Raw genomic sequence first — 21,058 nt, 5'->3', positions numbered from 1 at the left:
GTGGACGGACTAGTGAAGGCCCGAGTTCTAGTCCCAGCAGTAGGTCAGCGGCTAATGAATTATCAAGTCACGCACTTTGGGCTTGTTCTGTTAGTGATTTACTTATCCGAAATCAGTAAAACATTCCCTTTTAGAAGGATGAAGAAAAGCCATTCACCCCATATTGCACCTTCTATTTCTTTTCCAATTCTTTCAACTTTGATCTTAGGAAAGTGACTGACAGGACAAGGTCACATGCGCGTGCACAGAGTTGAGAGCAGGCACTGGGTCTCAGCCAAGCCGTCTCTCTGGGCGTGCTTCCTAATCTGGATCCAAGCGGATGGGATGGGACTTTTCCAGAGGAAATGGTAAGGTAAGGTTCTTTTCAGCAGTTTCTCTGCTAGTCAAGAAAATCCCAGAGAAATCTCATTTACATAATGCTCATAACAAATCTACGGAAGTGGATAACTTCAAATATTATTGTCCCTATTTTATGAGAAGGTATCAGATCCTGGAAGCAAACTCCCGGACTAGTGCTAACAGTTTTTTAAAATAGGTTTTTCTTTAAATGGGCACAAAAAAAGTTTCAGTGAAATAAAGTATGTTAAATAGGAAAGGGGGCAGCTAGGTGGCGCAGTAAGTAGAGCACTGGCCCTAGAGTCAGGAAGACCTGAGTTCAAATCCGGCCTCAGACACTTGACACATGTACTAGCTGTGTGACCTTGGGTAAGTCACTTAACCCCAAGTGCCCTGCCCCCCCCCCCAAAAAAAATAGAAGAGGCAGGGTTTAAGGCTGGGCCGAATACATTTCTATGAAGGCAGGCAGAATACAAGTTATATTTCTCCGACAGAAGGGACTAACATTTCCTACGTGGGAAACATTTTAGATAATTTAGGCACATTAAAGACAGCAATGTTATGAACCTTTGCTTTCAGGGTGCTTATCACAAACAATTGCAGCAAAGGGAAGAATAAAAGTCCTTTTAACAAAAAAAGAAACCACAAAACCCTAATGAAACGTTTTCTGCATGGAAGGGCACTAAAATGAAGAAAAATACAAGGCTGGAGAAGGCAAACTTCCTTGAAAAGCTCGAACACTGGCTTGTGTGACCTTAGGCAAGTCACTTAACTGGAGTAAAGGGGGGGGGTTGGGGGGGTGGCACAGCAAGGAACAAGATACTCTTAGTTTCTTTTAACTTGTACAAAACCAAACTTTTCAGTATCCTTAAATGTTTTCTAGTAAAATGCATCCTTCATGGTTTCTACTACACCTTCTTGATGGCAATACCTTTGCCATACCTTAATGGATTCCAAATCCAGCTCTAGTCTTTTAAGATATAGCAGGTGTGACGGCCACACCTGAGTCAACTGTTGCTATTTTTTCCATCTCCTTCCCCCACCCCTCTCTCCCCTCTTCCCATACCCTTGATAGCCTTGCTTAATTCTACTTAACACTTGTACCTAGAGAAAGTTTCTATGCAGTATCTGTCTTTTCTCTATTCAAAAACATGTGTTGGCCTTAATGACATGGGGTCCCCCGGAACTGTGCTGTGGGTCTAATCGCTAATTCCATTCCACTGTGGTTACCACTTCTAGAGAACTTATGGGGCCGCATAAAACTGTACCTGAAACATTGAAGGGATGTTGCCTCTCATCTCCTGTGTTAATCTGTAAGTCATTTCTACTTGTGTTCATAGAAATCAGTCTTAGGTGGTGCTCTGAATCCTACACCATGACTCTTCAACAAAATCCTTCTATGTTCTGGCAGTCAGTAATTTCAGATTTAGAACAGGGACTGTCTTTTGTTTCTTCCTACCTCTTTGTGATTTGTTGCACCTAAGTCAAAGATCTTTGATTTTGTTGGTGTTAATACTCACTCAACCAATGCAAACCCAACCCCATTATGACTTAATGGTTTTTGAGAATTATGAAAGAAAAATCCATTGCTATGAGGCCAAGCCCATGTTTAAGCCTTTACCAAGCCTTCAAGCTTGGTAAAACCTATGAAAGCTTGTTTTGTTGGCATAACCTTCAAGAATCCAGTCACCACACCATGAGGTACCAGAGGACTTTAATGGAGGCATTACCCATACCAGGTACTTATTTTTTAACATAGGTATAGGGATTGGACCTATAATAATTTCATGCTTCCTTTTAGCTGGAACAAGTTACACAGTTGTAATCGGCACATACCAAAGTCAATAGTAAAAAGAATGGCTTGGGAGAAGGGCTATTCCAAAATTTAAATAAATATTTGTTGAATACAAACATAAGGAATAAATGGCACACAAAACAGTGGGAGTTGTTCAATACTGACAGTAAAGAAAGTTCCAAATTACTAATAAGCAGAAATTGGGGCTATAAGTACATTGTCATGAACAATCAATTATACACTTTCAATCTTCTGGAAGATCAGGGAAAGGAAGAGAAGACAGGCTACTGGACAGTTTAGATAAAACTAAAAAAATCCAAACCCTCATTTTATCCAATGAGTTTTCCTATCACAGACGAGGACAGCTTCAAAAAATTAACATGTATTTTATAGACTAAAAATAAAAAAAGCTTAACATATTTCAGTTTCTTTTCCTGCTCTAGCTTTGTATATAGCAACTCATTTTCATTATATGCAGTATTAAAAAAAATCAGATATAGTTAACAAATAGCTGGCTCCCCCGTTTCCTCTCATCATCTACACTTTATTATACTCGTCTAGAACCCCAACTAAGTTTAGAAATATAGCTAAAGCACAATTAGTTTCATAAAATAGGAGATACTAAGCCCATGTTACAATAAATTCCCATAACTTCGTAATTCTTATTCTAAACTAATACCATGCTAATAACAGAATTAAAGTGCTTTAATTAGGCTGTTTTGTATTAATATTGCATTTTGATGTTTTAGAATATTTCCTTTTAGAAACAGATTTTTATTCAAGATTTTATTCCATTTTACTTTAGTACTGTGAAATGGGGGTGGGAGAGAGGATATGTGACAGAGGTGGTACAAATGCCTCACTCTAGGAAGTTTCTATTTAAAAATTCTTTGAGGCATATCAACCAATGATCCTTTGGCACAAAAATGGACCTATTATTATTAGATTGCGAGCTCCCTTAGGGCAGGGTCTACATCTTCCATCTCCCCCACCCCACACCTTTCAGCCTTTATTAGCACAGTGCCTAGAGTAGGCACTTAAATGCTTATTGGACCAACTGAATTTGAACATAGAATCAATTTCTATCACCTACCTTTATAAAATACTGTTTTGTATTCATCCACTACTCTAAGACAAGTTCTCTTATGGTTAAGACAATATGATTTTCCTTGCTTTTGCCCATGATAAGCACTTAATACTGTGTAAAACTTTAGATAACAGTAAAGCATCAATTCTGAGGCCAGAAGATGCCACTGACTTTGAAGTCTCTTGACCTGAAATCACAGGGGATAGATACATACTTTAAATTCTTTCCCCTGAAAGGGCTCAGGTCACACTGAAGTATCATTCCTATAACTAAAGGGCTAAGTTTTCCAAAGATAAAATCTTGCAAATGATTAGAGCTACCTCAACAAGAAAATTGTTTGTACTGTCAGATTTGAAGACTGTTTTCTACTACATACTATCCATGACATATACACCTTATTCAATATAAAACTTAATTTCTATTGGATATGAGTCAAAATAGTATTTTTAAAAGGGATTAAAATGGCATGAATTCAACAAAGTACTCTCCAAATTTTTTTTACATTTGTAAATTAACCCTGACTTGCCTTATTCCCCAACAGATTCTTAATTCTGAAGATAAAAAGTATTTACATAATTTAAATAACTCGAAAGATACAATGGATAAATTGTAATTTTTTTTATTGGAAAACAAATATACAACTTGGAATGGATTTGAGGCAAATTGTGCCATAAGCAGATTTTTTTTTTAAATAAGTGGCTAAACAAAGTTTAAAAAGCAAGTAACAATAGAAGAAAATGTTTTCTGGTACAGGACCAGCAGTACAAAAAAATAGTGTACGAGTACCTGGATAATACACCCGTTTTGCAATAGTGCAACTTTAAGTACATATTGTTGACTGTCCATAGTCCACGCAGAGTTACAACTCCACACTTCAACAACAACATGCTGACAGCTCCTAAAGAAAACTACTTCTTTAAAAAAAAGAAAGGCATAACCCAGATGTTCCCTCATTTGACCAACTCCATCTAAGTTCAGATGTGCAGAAGGGCTTAGATATATCCAGAGTAAGCCACATGCAACATATTTTACTTGATCAATTTTCCAAAATAAAGTTTCAGGACAATGACAGTAGATAAGGGGAAGAAAAACATGGAGGAATGAAGTCCTAATTACTACACATGCATATCCTTTTGACAGTTGGGGGAAAACCTTTTACAGATAAGTTACAAACAAAGAAAAGGCAAATAAACAATTTTGTACAAGAAATTTAACACATTCTGTACAATGTCTTCACTTTGCTGTCATCATTTGTACAAACTCTGTAAAGAAAAAATACATGTAAGTTGCATACTTGACATTAGCTAAAAAAAATTGCTATTTCCTTTTATCATGAATAATTTAAATTTCCTATACGTTTTCTCCACAAATAAACATATTAGAGCTATGCAACCACTCCTCTCCCATCAAAACTTTTTAGACTTGTGAGTGAAATAAAAGAAAATAGCTATTTTCTTCATAGAACCAGCTTTAATGCAACCAATTTTAGCTAGATAAAAGGCTATCAGCTATCAGATTTAGGTTCTTAATAGTTATTTATACCACTTGGGGATAAAGCAGTTATGATTTGGAGGCTTAACTAGTTCCTACATATACTTTAAGACATATTTAAAGAGCACCCCTTTCTTCCAAGTTCCAGACAGGCTTGAATTTCAAGCTGCTATTTTCAAAGGCCATGGGACACTCTCATGAACAAAGACAAACAAATCCAGTGAAGAATCATAGTAGAAACTGTTTAAAGTTGGCTGTGGCTACATACCAAACTCAGTTCTAAGCATAGCAGTACCGTTAACAAGATAAAACCCAAAATGAATCAAGATGGGACTATAGTAAAGATGACCCAAAAAAAAAAGAAAATAAAAAAATCTTCATTTTTTTGCATGGGGTGGGGGGTGGGCGGAAGAGAAGGAAAGAGGTTCAAGAAGGGATAGGACAACAAATCCAAGAATAAGAAAGAACTATTCAGCACAATTTTGTGTCTACTTTTCCTAGGGAAAATTATTTTCAGTTCTGGAAATATTTTACATGAGTAGTTAACACAGAATTGAAGCCCCCAAAATTGACATCTTAAGAGTAGTATTTGCTTCCAATAAAAAGATAGCATTGTAGTTTCAGGAAGCCTTGATTTGGAATAAAAAAAATATGGGTTTGAATCCTGGCTCTGTGACCTTGAGGTTGTGAACCAGTTTCCTCATTTGTAAACTGAGGGAGTTTGGCTAAAAATGATCTAAGGTTCCTTTTCTAGTTCTACATATTTCCCATAATCTTAACTTGAACTCTTATATCCTAGGGCACTGAGAACTTGTGGGCATGATGGCTGAACCACTATACTGGTGAGATTATTTTCCAAAAATGGAAAAAGAAAAGGTAGTATTAAAAGACTAGTTTATGACTATTTAGGAAAGGAGCTGATGGTTTACCAGAAACAGGCCATGCCATTCATTGTCCACTTATTCTCATCTCATCTTACAATGCAGTTACTAGATATTCCATTCTTCTCTTCCTTCTTGGGTGTGGGCTACGCAGAGTTTCATCAAGGTCTTTCTAGATTTCATTGTATTCCTTGCATATGTGATATTGTAATATTCTATTAACATTAATGTATTACAATCTGATTATCCTCTATTGCTGAGAAAATCTTAATATAAATAGCCATCAAGCAAGTTTGGTTGCTCATATCAATGTACCTTGTTAGGACGCTAATAAAACAACAAAAAAATGGGTTACAAAAACTAACCCCATTCGCTGCCTTTTCTGACAAGATTACTAAGACTGGCATGTTAGGGGAATGGATATTAAATACTGTCTAATATCTTGCTGATATTCAAGTTTAGTAAAATCTCCTATTTTTTCTAGTTATAGATTTAATTGAATGACTGAGAACTAAGTAGAAATTGGTGGATAGAAAATATATCTTAATGACAAGCTTTGGTTAGTATCCTGCAGATCTTCCATGTCCTGCTCCAGTCCAGCATTTTTCAAGTTAGGACTTGAAGGCATGGGTGATATCAAAACTACAAAGATGGTCTGAACTGATTAAGATGAAAGTTAGTAACAGAGTGCTGAACTTGGTGTAAAGACACTCAAAAACACTTTCTGAAGCTCACTTTGTAAAGCTCAAATGAAATAAGGAATATAAAACATTTTGCAAATCTTAAAGTGCTCAATAAATGCCAGCTATGACTGGAGATAAAAGCAAAGTCCTATCCTATCCTACCCTCCTATCTAAGAACTCAACTGTACAAGAATGGCAGAAGAATGGCTAGTGAGACAGTAAGTGAATCCCACCTTCGGAGGCCACCTGGGGCTGCATGAATAGAAGCCAAACTAACAATTAACAACCCATTACATTTCAAGGTGGTCTGACCAGAATATCCTGGAAGGCTCTCTTTAAGGGACATTAACTGGAAGGCTAGGAATACCACTTGGAAGTGTGTAACTAGAGGGCTGAAAGGACTTGAAACTCATCACAGAGGACTGGGGATGTGAGCCTACAACTGTGGAAGGGATGAAGGGCTGGTCTGTGAACAAATGATTTTGTTGTTCTGCCTCTGGGACTAAGAAAATTATGGAAAGAAATTATGCAAAGAATCTACACTTTAAAAAAAAGACTTCAGAAGTAGAATGGGCATAAGGAAGTGAGTTTCCCTATCAATTTGGGAAGGAGGGTGTCCTCAAACTGAGTTAACTGAACTTTATGAGAATTTGAGAGAACTTCTGATTCAAGTAAAGGATTTGATGACTAATCACATTCAATGATATTAATTTACCGTAAAGCTACACTCAAAACAACTCAGCTTTTCTTTAATTGGAAAAATCCCCAAGAGTGAAAGCAAATATTCAATTTAATATCTAACAACAGTATAACCTAACTACAGAGTTATTAAGCAGATAGTGGGAAATGTTACAAAATGGGAAGAAACTTACAAACTGGAATGAGATCTAGGAAGGCAATTAAAGTAGGTAAGAAGGACTCAAGAAACCAGTTGATGGAATTAGGGGAGAATGACCATTTTTTACATGATATTTAAATAGGGATAAAAATTGTTTCGTACAGCTCTAAAAGGAAACATGCTAGCTTGGCACAAGATGACTTACAACTGGAGCTGCTACAAAGTAGAATGGGGCTATCTCAAAAGATAAGCTTACTCAACAGTTAAGGTCCAACCACTTTTACACCACTGGTTTAAACTCACTTACTTCTTCACTAAATATATGGAACACTTAGCCAGTATCTTCATTGATTCATTCACTTCCTTCTTAATCTGTCTTGAAAAGTCTATTTTTTTAAAAAGGTTTCTCCTATTAAGTAGGTAGCTTACCAAGCAGGTAGTACTTCACCCTCCTTCTGTCTTCTTTCCCCACATTGACACCTTAATTTCCAACTGTTCAATTCACTTTCTTTTTTTTCCATAGCCAATAATACAGATAATACTTCTGTTCTGGCTTAAGATAAAGGCAATTAAAATGACAGAAGCAAAAGATTACCTTCATAGTTTACTTGACCATCACCATCAATATCTGCTTCCCTGATCATTTCATCAACCTCTTCATCTGTTAACTTCTCTCCAAGGTTTGTCATCACATGGCGAAGTTCTGCTGCACTAATATAACCATTGCCATCCTAAGAGAAAAATTTAGTCGAGCCTTTAAATAATGACAATACAAATGCCAAGGAATCATCTTTAGAAATTTGTTCTTGCCACATTCTCTCCTCCCCTTGCCAAAAAAAAAAAAAAAAAGTTTCTAAAAGTATAAAAAAGGTGTTGCTGTTCATACTGGAGGTACTAGAATGAAAGGGTATTTGTATACCTTGTCAAACACACGGAATGCTTCTCTAATTTCTTCCTCACTGTCTGTGTCTTTCATTTTTCTTGCCATCATAGTCAGAAATTCTGGAAAGTCAATTGTGCCATTACCTGAAAGAGTTACATGGGAACAGATTAAAAATCTTTGAGCTCAAAAGTTCCATGACTAGGAAAGTAACTTGTTCCCCCTTCCCCTGGCAGTAAAAATATTAAGTCTTACCATCAGCATCTACTTCATTAATCATATCCTGTAATTCAGCTTCTGTGGGGTTCTGCCCAAGTGACCTCATTACAGTTCCCAATTCCTTTGTTGTTATAGTACCATCTCCATCCTTGTCAAATAGTGAAAAGGCTTCTTTGAATTCTGTTTAAAAAAGATTATAATTCAAGTTTTGGTTATCCCAATAGTCATTGGATTCTACTTTGGCTTTCAACTAGCATCAGTAAATGTGTGTGTGTATACATATATATAAAAAATTCCAAAGCTCTAAAGACAACAGTAAAACTAGAGAGCTATTCATTTAGCTTTTGATTACTAAAGTCTATACTACAGAATTTCAAAGTATTAAAAATCAACTGATTAGACTATACATGTGCTCTCTTTCCTCATCCCAACCCTTAGATTTGCTAATTTCATTCAAAGCTCAACTTAAAACTACTCCATGTCCACCCAAAAGCTTTCTTTAACCTTCCCTCTCTACCCAATTACTGTATATCCATTTTGGGTATGTGTATACATGTCTCCCAAAATAGAATGTAAGCTCCTTGAGGGAAGGGTGGACTCAATTTTTGTCTCTATTTCTAACATCTGGAATTTAATAAATGCTTACTTAACTGGCTAGCTGCCAGTTTTAAGACACTTATTAAAAATTAGCAGATTGCTTTAAGGAACTTGTTCTTAAGGGCATGTTAATTTACAATGTTTAATTCTGTTTTGGGAGTTAAGCAAAAATTACAACACAAAAAAAAAACAAACAAACAAACAAAAAAAAAAAAAAAAAAAAAAAAAAAACAAAAACCCACAAAAGAAATCCACATTTTTCTACTCTAACTTAGTAAAGTCAGAATGAAATCTCATCTTTTGTCAACTTTTCATAATCTTTAATGTTGCCCCCTCCTGGCTTTAAATCTTCAAATTAGTAAAATTAGTAAAGTAGACTCATTTTCTATTGGGGGTAAAAGAAACTATAAAAAAGTAGTCACTCGGCTGGTTCAGTCCCACAAATTAAGAGACTGAAAACTTCAGACAATTTTTGGCTATTTTTAATAGGCTAACAGCAAAGACCCTAAGACATATTCATTGATATATAGTATCTTGATAATAGGATTTAGTAATCTGAAGATTAATGATTTGGGGCATTATACCTGCCAATTTAAGGTTCCAGAATTATTTTTACTTAGAACCAAAGGAAATCAATTTGTAGTTCTGACCAAAGTCTAAAAGACATAATAATTCAAATCCAAGGATTAAAATACTGAGCCAGAGAATAATTTTAGCTATGCTTAGCATGAGAAATCAGCCTCAATCTTTACCTGCTTCTGTACAGATCTGTAAAGAGCTCTTTGCAAATAACTTTCCTGTTTCCATCCTTACTTTACTTTCTTAATGGACTTATTTATCACCCAAAGCACCAAGGATTACTAATTTTGGGCCCAAGTGGTACGACAAAAAAGTGAAATAAACATTGCTTGCAGGTTTTATCAGCAGGCTTCAGGTATGGGAAAAGAGGAAAGAAAATTAGCAGAAGGGGGAGGGTAACATCTTTTGACAATTGCCTCTGTGATACTTGTGGTAAAAGGTTTGCCTACCTCTGGTAGCACAGCATTGCAGAAATGTTTATGTGAGGAACACCACAGAACTATCTCTAGTTATTTATCATGATACAATATTGCACTGTACAGATTCTGTGTGTATATATCTTGTCAGACAAATCAATAAAACAAATAGTCATTGCTTCCAACAGACTATGTATTTCTAGAAGGCTATACTTACAATACGTGAGTGGCCACATATTAAGCTACAGGTAGTATTAATTTCATCGGACACTGGCCAGTTTTAGTTTAAAAATCCTCCTGATTAGCAAAGTAACACAAAACCCATTAAACTCTTGGAGCTATTTCAGAAATACAATTTTTTTTTCTATCTATATGGGTGTGAAAAGATAATAGTTTAATATTTTCCCAAATTATTTAAGGCAGGTAACATTATTTCGAGTTTCCCTCTGATTTTAAGACAAAATGTTAAGAGAAATGTTTTAATATAATCTATATGCTCCTTGGGAGTAAAGAGTATGACCTGGTGTTATTTGTACATCAGTTTTGAGAACAATTACCACCAGGACTCTGCTACAGGTATTTGAAAATAAGCTCTACTTTCCTGTGTGGCATGGGAATATGGACTCCAGGAATACAAAAAATTAGTGGACAACAAAAAGCTAAACAGCAACAATACAATAAGCAATAAACCGTGGAAGTAAACTATTCATATTTGGAGATAGCTAACAAAGAACCCGAAGGAGATAAAGTAGATAGTTGCATGTCACATCATTATACAACATTATGGCTTACTTAATGCCAAACTTAGAGGGGAAAAAAGGAGAGGGAGGAGAGAATATGTACAAGTCACTAAATTTAGTATAGGATGACTTCAGGAATCATCTCTACTTAAAAAGACTCTGAATAAGATAAAGACACTTTATTTAATTCAAATGCCTACAGCTCATCTATATACCTGAACTGGTAACTACAGTTAAATAGTATACAAGAAGGTAATCCTAGCTGCAACTCCCAGGAAAGGTCTGGAACATGAAACCAAGAGTCAATTTTCATTCACGCTGCTATAAAATACCACGTATCCTCAGCAACATAAGAATAGCTATCTTCTACTGTAACTGACATTAAAAACAACAAGATCTATCAGATCTGTTCTAGATATGCTTAAGTTGAAACTTTAACATGAAAATTCATATTTCTATTTAAAGCTAAATTTTCCTTTAACAACACTCTACAAACCATTATATATTCAACAGTCCCTTTCTCGTCAAATTACCTATAATTAAAAAATTTTGTATGAACCCTAAAAAGATGACAGTTACAGAATACGGTCAAAAGCACTCAAGACTTTCACTATAAAACATCTGAATGCTCATTAAACAACTTTTAACATATGAGGCAGTCTTTGGAAAGAACTTCCCTCAAGGTCATGTAACTTATTATACTTTATGCTTTCACTAGCTTTCAACCATGCAGATGTTAAACTACCACATCACTTTTATTGTTATAAACTAAATTATAGTAAATTCAGAGAAGCCACAAGGTTATTATAGACAATACTGGACTTGGAATCAGAAAATGACTTGGATTCAAATCCTTACTGTGTGACATTGGACAAAATACAAAACCCCGATTCAGTTTATGTAAAATAGGGGAAATATATAAATTCATCTTGAGAATATTTTCATAGTATTCCTCCAGTATAACGTGAGACTATTAAAAGCCCTACATGTTCAACACCATTAGCAGTAGAGATAATAAAAAACAAACAAAATTCACTTTAGTTATTACTTTATAGTCCATATTTAATCTACAGAAACCAAATTTTACTTTGAAAAGTTCACCATGACTGGCACTTGGTATATGCTTAGTTTACTCTCTTAACAGTCTGTCAGGAGACTGGCATACAGTGAAGATACATGGTCTAGGATTAGGCAATTAGACTTGTTGAGAAACTGCTACTCAAGCAGGACCAACATTTTGCCAATAATATTTTTGCTTACCAAAAGAACAAACTTATAACACTGGCAGTGTCAAAATACAAGACAGTGATGGTCTTCAGGGTATTTTACAGTCTAGTTCAGTGACAAATAGCAAAATACAGGCTGAAGTAAGGGGAGACTTCACAAAAGAGGTCCATATGGACAAGATGGGCAGAACTTTGATAGGCAGCATGACCAAGGGCATTGAAGGATAAACATACACGGCATTTACAAGGGCAATAAAGAAATTTAGCTGAGTAGACCAAAATATGTGTGCAAGTAGGAAAGGACATTAGCAAAGACTAAGTACATAGGGTGGAGTCAGATTAAAGAGGATCTTGCAAATCAGAGAGGAGGTTGGACTTGATAATCAGGCAATGGTAAACCTCACTATACGTTCTTAATGAAAGCATTCATTTATGGAAAGTAATATTTCTGCATTGAGAAACTCTTAATCCAAAACGAATTTTCTGCCCTTCAAGCCATGTACCTTTGATACCTTCATGAATTCTAACAACTGATGAAAAAGAACACATTAAATTAATCTCCTACCAGAAGCTTAAACTTTGGGCTTGATTAGATCCATGAGTTCTGAGAGAATAACATTATCTGAAGTTAGTTGCTTTAATTCTGTACTTTAAGACTTGACCCAACTATAGATGCTTAGGACTTAAGAGAAATAGCATAAAACAGCAGCATTTTATAAAACACTGGAACACAGGCATTCTCATTTGATGACCACAACCCTGTGAAGTAACAAATTATTGCCATTTTTAATAGGTGAAGAATCTAAGCTCAGAAATGTTCTTTGCCTGAGATCACAGCTATCAAGCAAACAGCAAGCCAGTACTCAAACTCTTGTCTTCTGACTGCCCCTAATCCATCATGCTTTCCACTATACTACAACAACCCTGCTGTTTCTATCAGTCAAAAGCTTCATGCAAGGTCAGCAAGTTAACAACACATATAATACTTATGCTCTCAAATTATTTCATGAGAGGTTGGTTGTTATAGCACCCTCATAGGATCATAGATTTAAGGCCAGAGGGGATCTGAGAAGCATCAAACTAGGAAAACAATTAGTCTCATAACCAAGGCTATTTTGAAAGATTTACCCTATTCTGACATGCCAACAACCCAAGTGACACCTATCACACACTAAATACCTTCAAAATTTTTTGTTGTCCCTTTTGCTACAACTTAAATGAACTTCCCGAACAAATTTAGTTTCAGAGTCATAAGGATTTTTAATATGATCCTAGACTACAGATTTGTGAAATGTGTTTAAACTAATCCATGGCAATTTATTTAAGTATTGAAGACTTCTACTGTCTTTAAAGGAAAAAAAAAAGGCACCAACTTTCATCATAGGTAATTTATGTAATTCTTTAACAATGCATTCTATTCACATGATGTTTCAGATAATTACTATTCCTTAGTTGACTACTGCACAAGCTAAAATGTCAGATGATCCAATCCTGAGTTCATTCAGATCCCACTGTGACAGTTTCTCAAAAGGACTATACAACATCTGTCTGCCTGGCCTTCCTTCTTAGCAACAAGAAATAATTACACACTATTATAGAATGCTACCTATTCTATTCAGTAGAATATGGCTAAATTGTCCAGAACTTAAGATGTTCAATAACCAGGAGAGAATGACTACAAAAACAGTCATGAGATTAACTTTATGTGGGTATGCTCAAATTTCAAATGACCAAAGGGCAGTCCCCCACACACCCCTCTTTCATATGCTTACCTTCCTCCAAAACAAGTCCATAGGATCATACATCTAGAGCTAGAAGAGACCTCAGAGGCCATCTAGTCCAACTCTCTCATTGTACAGTAAAGAAGGTGGGGTACATCACTATGTTCTATTTTCCATGCTCACTTCAATTCACCAAAAACTTGTTGTTTTGTTAAGGAAGCACCTACACCAATGCAAATTACAATCTATCTATGACTATAAAATTGCTGTGACTAAAAAAAATCTATTGCCACGCAGATCATATGTAACTGAAGGTCTCCAAATGTAGCCACATTTCTTTTCTTGATAAACTGTCACTAGGCCTATATTCAAAGCTACTGTGCAGCAAGAGGAAAAGGATTTTATCTGTAATTAGGTTATTCTTCATTACCTTTCTACAAGCGGATGAAACCAAAAATCCCTCAAAAAAACCCTATGCAATGTTTTTTTATCTGAGGATAAATCGAACAATTCAACTTATAACACTGACCAAACAATTTATTAAAATCTAGTTAGGTATGATAGTCATCAAGGCATTTGGCTCACCTGCAATCTGCTCTTCTGTCAGCTGATCAGCCTGCAAAGACAGACATATTTAAGAGTTTGACATGAAAATCTTTCTACAAGTACTCAAGAAACATGTATGAAATTTCAACATCTTAAAATACATGGGCATGTTATAGCACACTAAGTTTAGGCCAAAATAACTTACAATAGAGATGAAAGTCAAAATTATTGACTTCATAACTGCTACATTTAAAATATTAATTTATTAGCTCATTTTGGAAGCCTTCCCAAAATTAGAGGCAGCTAAGGTGATGCAGAGTGCTGCACCTGGAATCTGAAAGACCAGAGTACAAATATGGTCTCCTCTAGCCACATGACCCTGGGAAAGCCATAACGTCCTTCTGTCTGAGCTATCTCATCTGTAAAATGGAGATAACAGCATCTACCTCCCTGGGTTGCCCTGAGGAAGTGCTTTAGAAGCACTACATAAACAACAGAAATATTCAGGGGTGTTATTATGGTAGAAGAGTAGAAAAAAATAAGGGATACTTTCATTTTTCTTAGGAGTTTTAGGCAATGACAAAATTGTTGCCTTTCTCCAAGGGTGGGTGACTACCCCCCCCAACCTATCCTGTTGCATTTCTCACACAAAAAAGGGCCAAAATTTGATTTGAAAGGTTAAGTTCATAAATCAGATATTTAAGATACTCAATAATGCGTGCCAAGCACATTCTCTCTGAGAGGAGTTGACCCACACCACTTGCCACATCTTCTGGTCAAGGTTGAGGTTAAAGAAGTCAAATAATTCAAAAAGTATTTACTTTAGGATCTGCTAATAAATCCAACAAATACTAAGGTTCTTAGAGGCCTGGGCTTTAAAATAAAAAGTATTTAGTGTTACAAGTCAACGACAACTTAACTCTTGACTCAGTTGGTCAAATTTGTGGTTTGCTTTATATTAAAACATTCCATTTGCTTATTTTGCACTGGCTCAAGTAGGTGGGAATGCCCTTTCCCCACCCTGAAATTCCATTTCCAGAATCCTTTTATAATAATCACAATAGACTAGCTAAACTAATTTTTAAAAATGCAAAAGCCTGTTGGGAAGGGCAGTATCTTAATGTGAATAAGTAAATAGATCCCTCTTTTTTTCTAGATGTTAGGAACTCAGGACTAGGAAACAAGTGGGGGAGGGGAATCATTAGAGGGGAAGGGAAAAGTCTTACTAACTTCAAAAGTTTGTATAGGCCAAGGATTGCTGTGAAATTATTTTTAAACCTACAAAGTACTATGTAATTTTGGGTTATCTGCAGAGGTGTATGAGTTATTTCCAGAGGTGTCTATACTAAGAAATAAATAAAGCTTCTGAAATTTCAACTTCCAGTACCTAGGTTTCTCAAAATTAGACTTCTGAATATAGAGCTATTAAATTTTATTTTCTTTTGCATTATCCCAAGACTTCGACAGCTGCAGATGAAAATAAATCTTTATTATGACTTCAGACTACCCACTGTGGTGGTTTTCCTGACCAAAAAAAAGCTAACACTAAGATGGACATATCAATACTAGTCAACAATTTTTTATTAAGCACCTACTTCATATATTGTCAGGTGCTGTGCTATAAATGCTGTGGATACAGGGGCAAAAAAAAAAAAAAGTCAGTCCCCTGTATTCAAGGAGTTCACATTTGATCCAGAGGGGAAAAAGGTACATTTAAGCGTACATGTATCAATGTAAAATAGAAAAAGGTAATAAATAAAGGAGGGCACTAATAACAAGGGAGATTTAGATGAGGCATTCTTAACTTTTTTCCCATCATGGGCCCCAGTTACAATCTGATGAAACCTAGTTATCTTTCCAAAGAATATTTTTTAAAATGCATAAAACACAGGAATATTAAAAAAAAAGTTAATGAAAACATGTCTTTTTTCCATCCAAGTTCAAGGACTCCCAAAATTTATCCATGGACCCCAGAGTTTATGAACTACTGATGATACCAGTAAAAAATTTTAAAACGACACACTAATTTAAATCTCCTGGAAAAAAGAAGGCTACGTCTTGTATTTCTTGTTAGAGTTTAGACCAGGACTCGAAAAATATGTAATCAAGAATCTTGTTCCAAAATTTAGAAAGCAGGTGAATTATAAATATTGTCATGGGGCACATAAGTATTCCAGCGCCTCAGGTCATGAAGAGTGGTTTTCAAGAAGCAATCGAACATTTCTTGCTCATATTAGGGCAATTTCGGTAAAAGCAGGGAATACTCATTTGAAACTGTATTCAGAGTAAAACACAAACCATGGCTCGGAAACCTCCTAGGAAAAAGTGGACACCAAAATTGCCTATAAAGAATGGTGCTGTCCAGTGCTGCAACCACCTGCATTCAAATTATTATCTGCAAGCAGGAAGAACAAAGCACCATTTCTATAGTTCCTAGGCACCAGATCTATCTAGCATTTAGGGTCTGTAGAGAATGGGTTTTAACTCTGTAGTGTCTACAAAATGAAACTTCATTATATAAGGGAAAACCAGTGGCATGGGCCATCTATTTTCTTTTTTACAGGAGACATAACTGATATAGCTTGAAATGTGACCCAAGTTATCAAGTATAAGTGAAATCAAACTGGATTAAATAAAGTGTACCAAAAGAGTTAATTCTCACATTAAAAGCTAATGTAAAATAGTTGGAAAGTCCCTTAAGTCATCTGGCCTAGCCCCACGCCTCCAGGTAGAAAAATGCTTAAAGATTAAGACCAATTAAAAGGAGATCACAACAGGTCTCCAGGGATAGATACTGGGGACAAGAACAATTAAAAGAGTAGAGTATTTCTCAAAAGTTTGTCCCCAAGGCTCCAATCACTCATACAGCTTTTCAAAGGTTTAACAATTTTTGCTTAGGAAGTTGGGAACAATGAAAAGTAATGTTCATAAAAGCACTCTTTATTATATCAGACTTCAAAATTTCTAAATAAGCTTTCCTGAGAGGAAAAAAATAAAGCACATAGTTGAGTTCAATAAATAATGTAATAAAATTCAAACTTGTAAGCCTTTATTCTGTTGCAACCAAATTAATTTAATCTTGTTTTTTTTTAGTACTCATTTATTGCCCAAATTAAAATTATCTCAACTTCTTTTAGCTAACATCAGTTTTTTTTAAAATTCAAGCTCATTAATGTGTGTTTATCTCAGAAGAAAGAAAAGGTCACAAGAGGGATGACTAGTTCTTACTCCCTTAGCACCTTGAGTACTGGTATAGTTTGCTTCCTACTACTCTAGTCCCTCTAGAGACTCAGATGCAAAACAATTAATGTTGATTTTTAAAGTACTGAATATTTCTCAAAAGTATGTCTCCAAGAGCCTAGTGTTGTCCCGAGATTTTCTAGCTACTTCATTTTCTGTATCTCAAGATCTAGACCATTTAGGAATGCAACACTTGCCCAACCTATTGTGCCTCTTAAAAAGGCCAAGTATGAATATTCCCTGTGGCCTATCAAAATATAGAAGAAAAATCATTACCTCTTACAGACTAACAATTTGTTATTTGAAAAATCATTCTCAACCCACAGAGTTGGACTACTGACATACCTCTAAATCCACTCTTCTCCCAAAACCTGTTTTAGAAAAATTTACCTGTCCACCTCATTAAAGGAAAGATTTCTCTTTAAAAAGGACAATCTAGTGTACTAAGCAGCAGTCACCAGTCAATATTTAGTCTCAGTTAATGACCACAATTCTCTGTACAGTAGAAAAGATCTCAATTCTGTTAAGGCTGTTTAGCACTTTTATGGTTAGCATAGTGGCTCAGGGAAAAACAGAAGCATTTAAGTACCTTCTTACCGCACCCCCCACCCAGTTTTTTTTTTTTAATCTTTGCTCCTGTTCAAACTAGAAACATCTTAATTCTAGTTAGCTCACTTCTACCCACTTTCTGGCACAGCCCTAATTAAAGATAACCCTTTTGCAAGTTAATAGAAGTCAAATTGGTCAATTAATATCGTTACAGGTGTGAAATAAATGATCATAGTTATTACATGTGTATTAAGTCTTTTTTGGGGGGGGGGGGTGAGAGGTCTGGATGGGAATACCTTCTTGGAAGCATACCACTTTCAATTATTAGCAGGAATTCATACTGAATGTAATCAAATAATCAGTATAAACCATGTTGGATCACTAGCTATTTCCCACAGCCATAACTTCCTGGAGGCCAAGGGCATGTTTATTTCAACCACCTCTCTCAATTACCCTCTTCCCCAAACCCCCAAGGCCTCTTCAATCCAAGGCCCACACTGGCCAAAAAATCATTCTGCATTGTGCTAGAAATAAACTATCTTCATTCAAAGGTCTCTTTATTAAAAATTTAAAAATTGCATCAGGGTTTAAAAAAAAGACTTTTAAGGTCTTTCATTAGAGATAGCCAAATATAGCTGAAGTCCAAATTCACTGTTCTTAGATTAGGTCTTAGTGAGGGGAGGGAAATCGAGAGAAGGATGCTTTTAAGGCCTAAGTGCAACTAAAAAGTGTCAACTAAAAAGTTGACAAGATTTACATATTCTGTGCCAATAAAATGCAAATGTATTCTGATGTTTGTTTCCTATTCAAGGGCACTACACTGCATCCCTCAAAGCCCTCAATTGTCCTTGGGCAATTTCAGTCCCCCAGAGGTGAAAAAGGCAGAGGGGTAACAAGCCTAAAACATACCACAATACATTTAAACTTGGCCTTTGTATCCTGCACCTGTTCGAATACCCAGTTACCTGTTATTGTGAAAGTACAAAGTTATCTAGTTGAATTAACCTATCCAAATTCAATATAAATTACTTCCTCTCTTGGTTTAGACCACTCTATTAGGCTGAAATGAACACTAGAGCTGGTCCATGCAGCTCCATTCCCCACACTCATCTAAGTTCGAGTGGAGGTTTCAGTTGGCAGGAACTCCTGTTTAAGATGTCACCTTGCCTCCTGGGCACACCCATCACAATAAGCCACTTGGCAGAAGGGCAGCATAAAATGAGTATTGCAAATTACTGACCTCATTTTTATAGGAGAGAAATCACAAGACCAACTCTCAGGTGTAAAAAGAGTCCCTTAAAAATTTCACCCCACACATTTATCACAAGTATTTTTGATTCCCCCCAAAATGCTGTTACAAGTCAATTGTACTGTGGCTATCTGGGCACCGCAGAAGGGTCCAGGATTTCTCCTGAAAGGCTGCTAACACCAAATACTAAAACCTACTGATTAAAAAAAAAGACAAGGTAAAATAAGTGTTTCTTTTTCTAAGGCATCCTTTTCTCCAACCGTAAAAGGACCGTAGGTTTACATGCGCCTCCCTAAGGGTAGTTAATGCACCAGACACTGCGCTAGAATGGCACTCACAGCTCCATTTCTCGGCCTGTCTCATCACTTACACCAGGCGCTTTCCTCTCCCACCCCACCTTGGGAAAGGGGCTTCCAGTTCCTCCAAAAAGCAGAAAACGTCTGGCTGCGGGCGGGGGGGAACGGAAACCCCGCCGGGATGGGGTGGAACCACAGGGATTCGGCTCCGCTTCCCTCCGCCCGCCCGCAGAGGGGGATGGGCCGCTGCGGAGGTCGGCCCCCTCCCCCGCCCATCCCATCCGGGGCTGGTCTCTTCCCAGCAGCCGGTGCGAAGCGCGGACAAGTCCGCAGTCCCGCAGGTGCCAGCGCAGCAGTAGAGGCGCCGGGGCCCCGGCCTCCCGCGCAGTCCCCTCCCCCGTCATCCTCCTCCCACCGCCCCGCGAGACCCCTCAGCCTCCTCAGTGATTTAAAAAAAAAAAACAGAAAATTTATTAAAAAAAAAAACCCTGGGGGGGGGGGGTGAGTTCCGCGCGCTCCTCCAGGCGCGTGGCGGGATAAAAAAGGACAAAGCCGCTTCCGGGCGCCCGCACCAACGGTCCGTTTGGATTTTGAATCCTCGGGTCTCCGAGTAGCCCTCGAGAAAGCCGCTTCCCGCCCCTCCCTCCTCCTACCCCTCCCGGCCCGATTCCCTCATCTACTCCCTCAGCTCCAGCAAGCGCCCCCACCCACCTCCCCCCACACACATCGCTTCCCTATCGTGACTAACGAGCCCCAAAAGGGACGACTCCCCCACTCGGATTCCTCCCCGAGCGGCCTCCAGCCCACCCGGGGATACCTCCCTGAAGAAGGTGGGGGCGGGGAGGGGACACCTGCGACACAACCGTTGCCGGGCCCCCTCGGTCCCTTCAGAGTCAACTCCCGGAAAAGGGCCACTCCTTGTGAAGGGAAAGGAGAGGACGCTCCGGCATCCTGGCTTCGGTTTCTTCCCCGGAGGGTCCTGGTCCGAGCTGCCAAGAAGACGCACTTACCATGCTGTTAGCGTTACTAGTGCCCAAGCTCCTATCAAACAACCTCCACACTCGGTGGCTGCACTCGGACTAATTCGCCTCTGCCGCCCCCAGCGCCTCATAAACACCTCCCTCCGTCCGAATCCATCCGCCCCATGCCAGATAACGGGACGTTGCGAACGAACCCGAGCCAACCCCCTCCCCCCACGGCGTTCTCGAGACCCATTCGTCCCTAGCTATTGGGCCAACGGGTACAACGGTGACAAGTAAAGGGTTGAAGGGGCCGATCTAAGCAGGTGCTAAGCCTCTGGAGGCGGTTAGAAGAAGGAGGGAGCGTCGCCTCCGGGGCGCTATTTTGCGGCGCGGAGGAGCACCGAGGTAGAATGAAAAGAAGTGCTGACGCGCCCGGAAGGCCTCTGATTGGTCAGTTTGTACCTGCAATGCGTCACTCGGAAATGCACCCGCCGGGCTGGGGCTCGGCGCTGCTGCCGTTGCCTCACGGGCCGGGCTAGCTTGGCCACGGCTCGAGGGAGGAGGGCGCAGCGAGCGCACGCTAAAGCGTTTCTCAGGGAACCCCCCCCGCCCCATACACACCCCGCCCCTCCCTTACACACACTCTTCCGCTTACAGTACTACAGAGTGCGAAGGCAAGCGGGTGGGGTGGGGGACCAAGCCCTGAGACTGAGAGACGGCCCACCCC

At 38.0% G+C, this 21,058-nt stretch overlaps 1 protein-coding gene across 1 annotated transcript; it reads right to left on the bottom strand.

Moving 5' to 3' along the window:
• Nucleotides 1-3,821: 3,821 nt before the first annotated feature.
• CALM2 (calmodulin 2) lies at nt 3,822-20,530 on the bottom strand. Its single transcript, XM_036750288.1, has 6 exons — nt 20,380-20,530; nt 14,075-14,105; nt 8,247-8,390; nt 8,031-8,137; nt 7,707-7,842; nt 3,822-4,480 (listed from the first exon to the last, which is right to left on the bottom strand). Exons 1-6 carry the CDS (start codon nt 20,380-20,382, stop codon nt 4,452-4,454), a joined length of 450 nt encoding a protein of 149 aa, XP_036606183.1. The 5' UTR covers nt 20,383-20,530; the 3' UTR covers nt 3,822-4,451.
• Between the last annotated feature and the right edge of the window lie 528 nt (nt 20,531-21,058).

This window comes from Trichosurus vulpecula, chromosome 3, assembly GCF_011100635.1.
Source record: "Trichosurus vulpecula isolate mTriVul1 chromosome 3, mTriVul1.pri, whole genome shotgun sequence".
In the NCBI taxonomy this organism is placed as follows: domain Eukaryota; kingdom Metazoa; phylum Chordata; class Mammalia; order Diprotodontia; family Phalangeridae; genus Trichosurus; species Trichosurus vulpecula.
Note: the sequence above shows the minus strand (reverse complement) of the source record. Positions and strands in the feature narration are given on the sequence as shown.

Excerpts from the sequence above, each read along its gene's own strand:
- CALM2 (XM_036750288.1), bottom strand. Across the intron at positions 8,391-14,074 it reads GACAGAAGAGCAGATTGCAG|AATTCAAAGAAGCCTTTTCA; the intron begins GTGAGCCAAATG and ends TTTTTTAAACAG. Across the intron at positions 7,843-8,030 it reads CATTCCGTGTGTTTGACAAG|GATGGCAATGGTTATATTAG; the intron begins GTATACAAATAC and ends TTTTTCTCTTAG.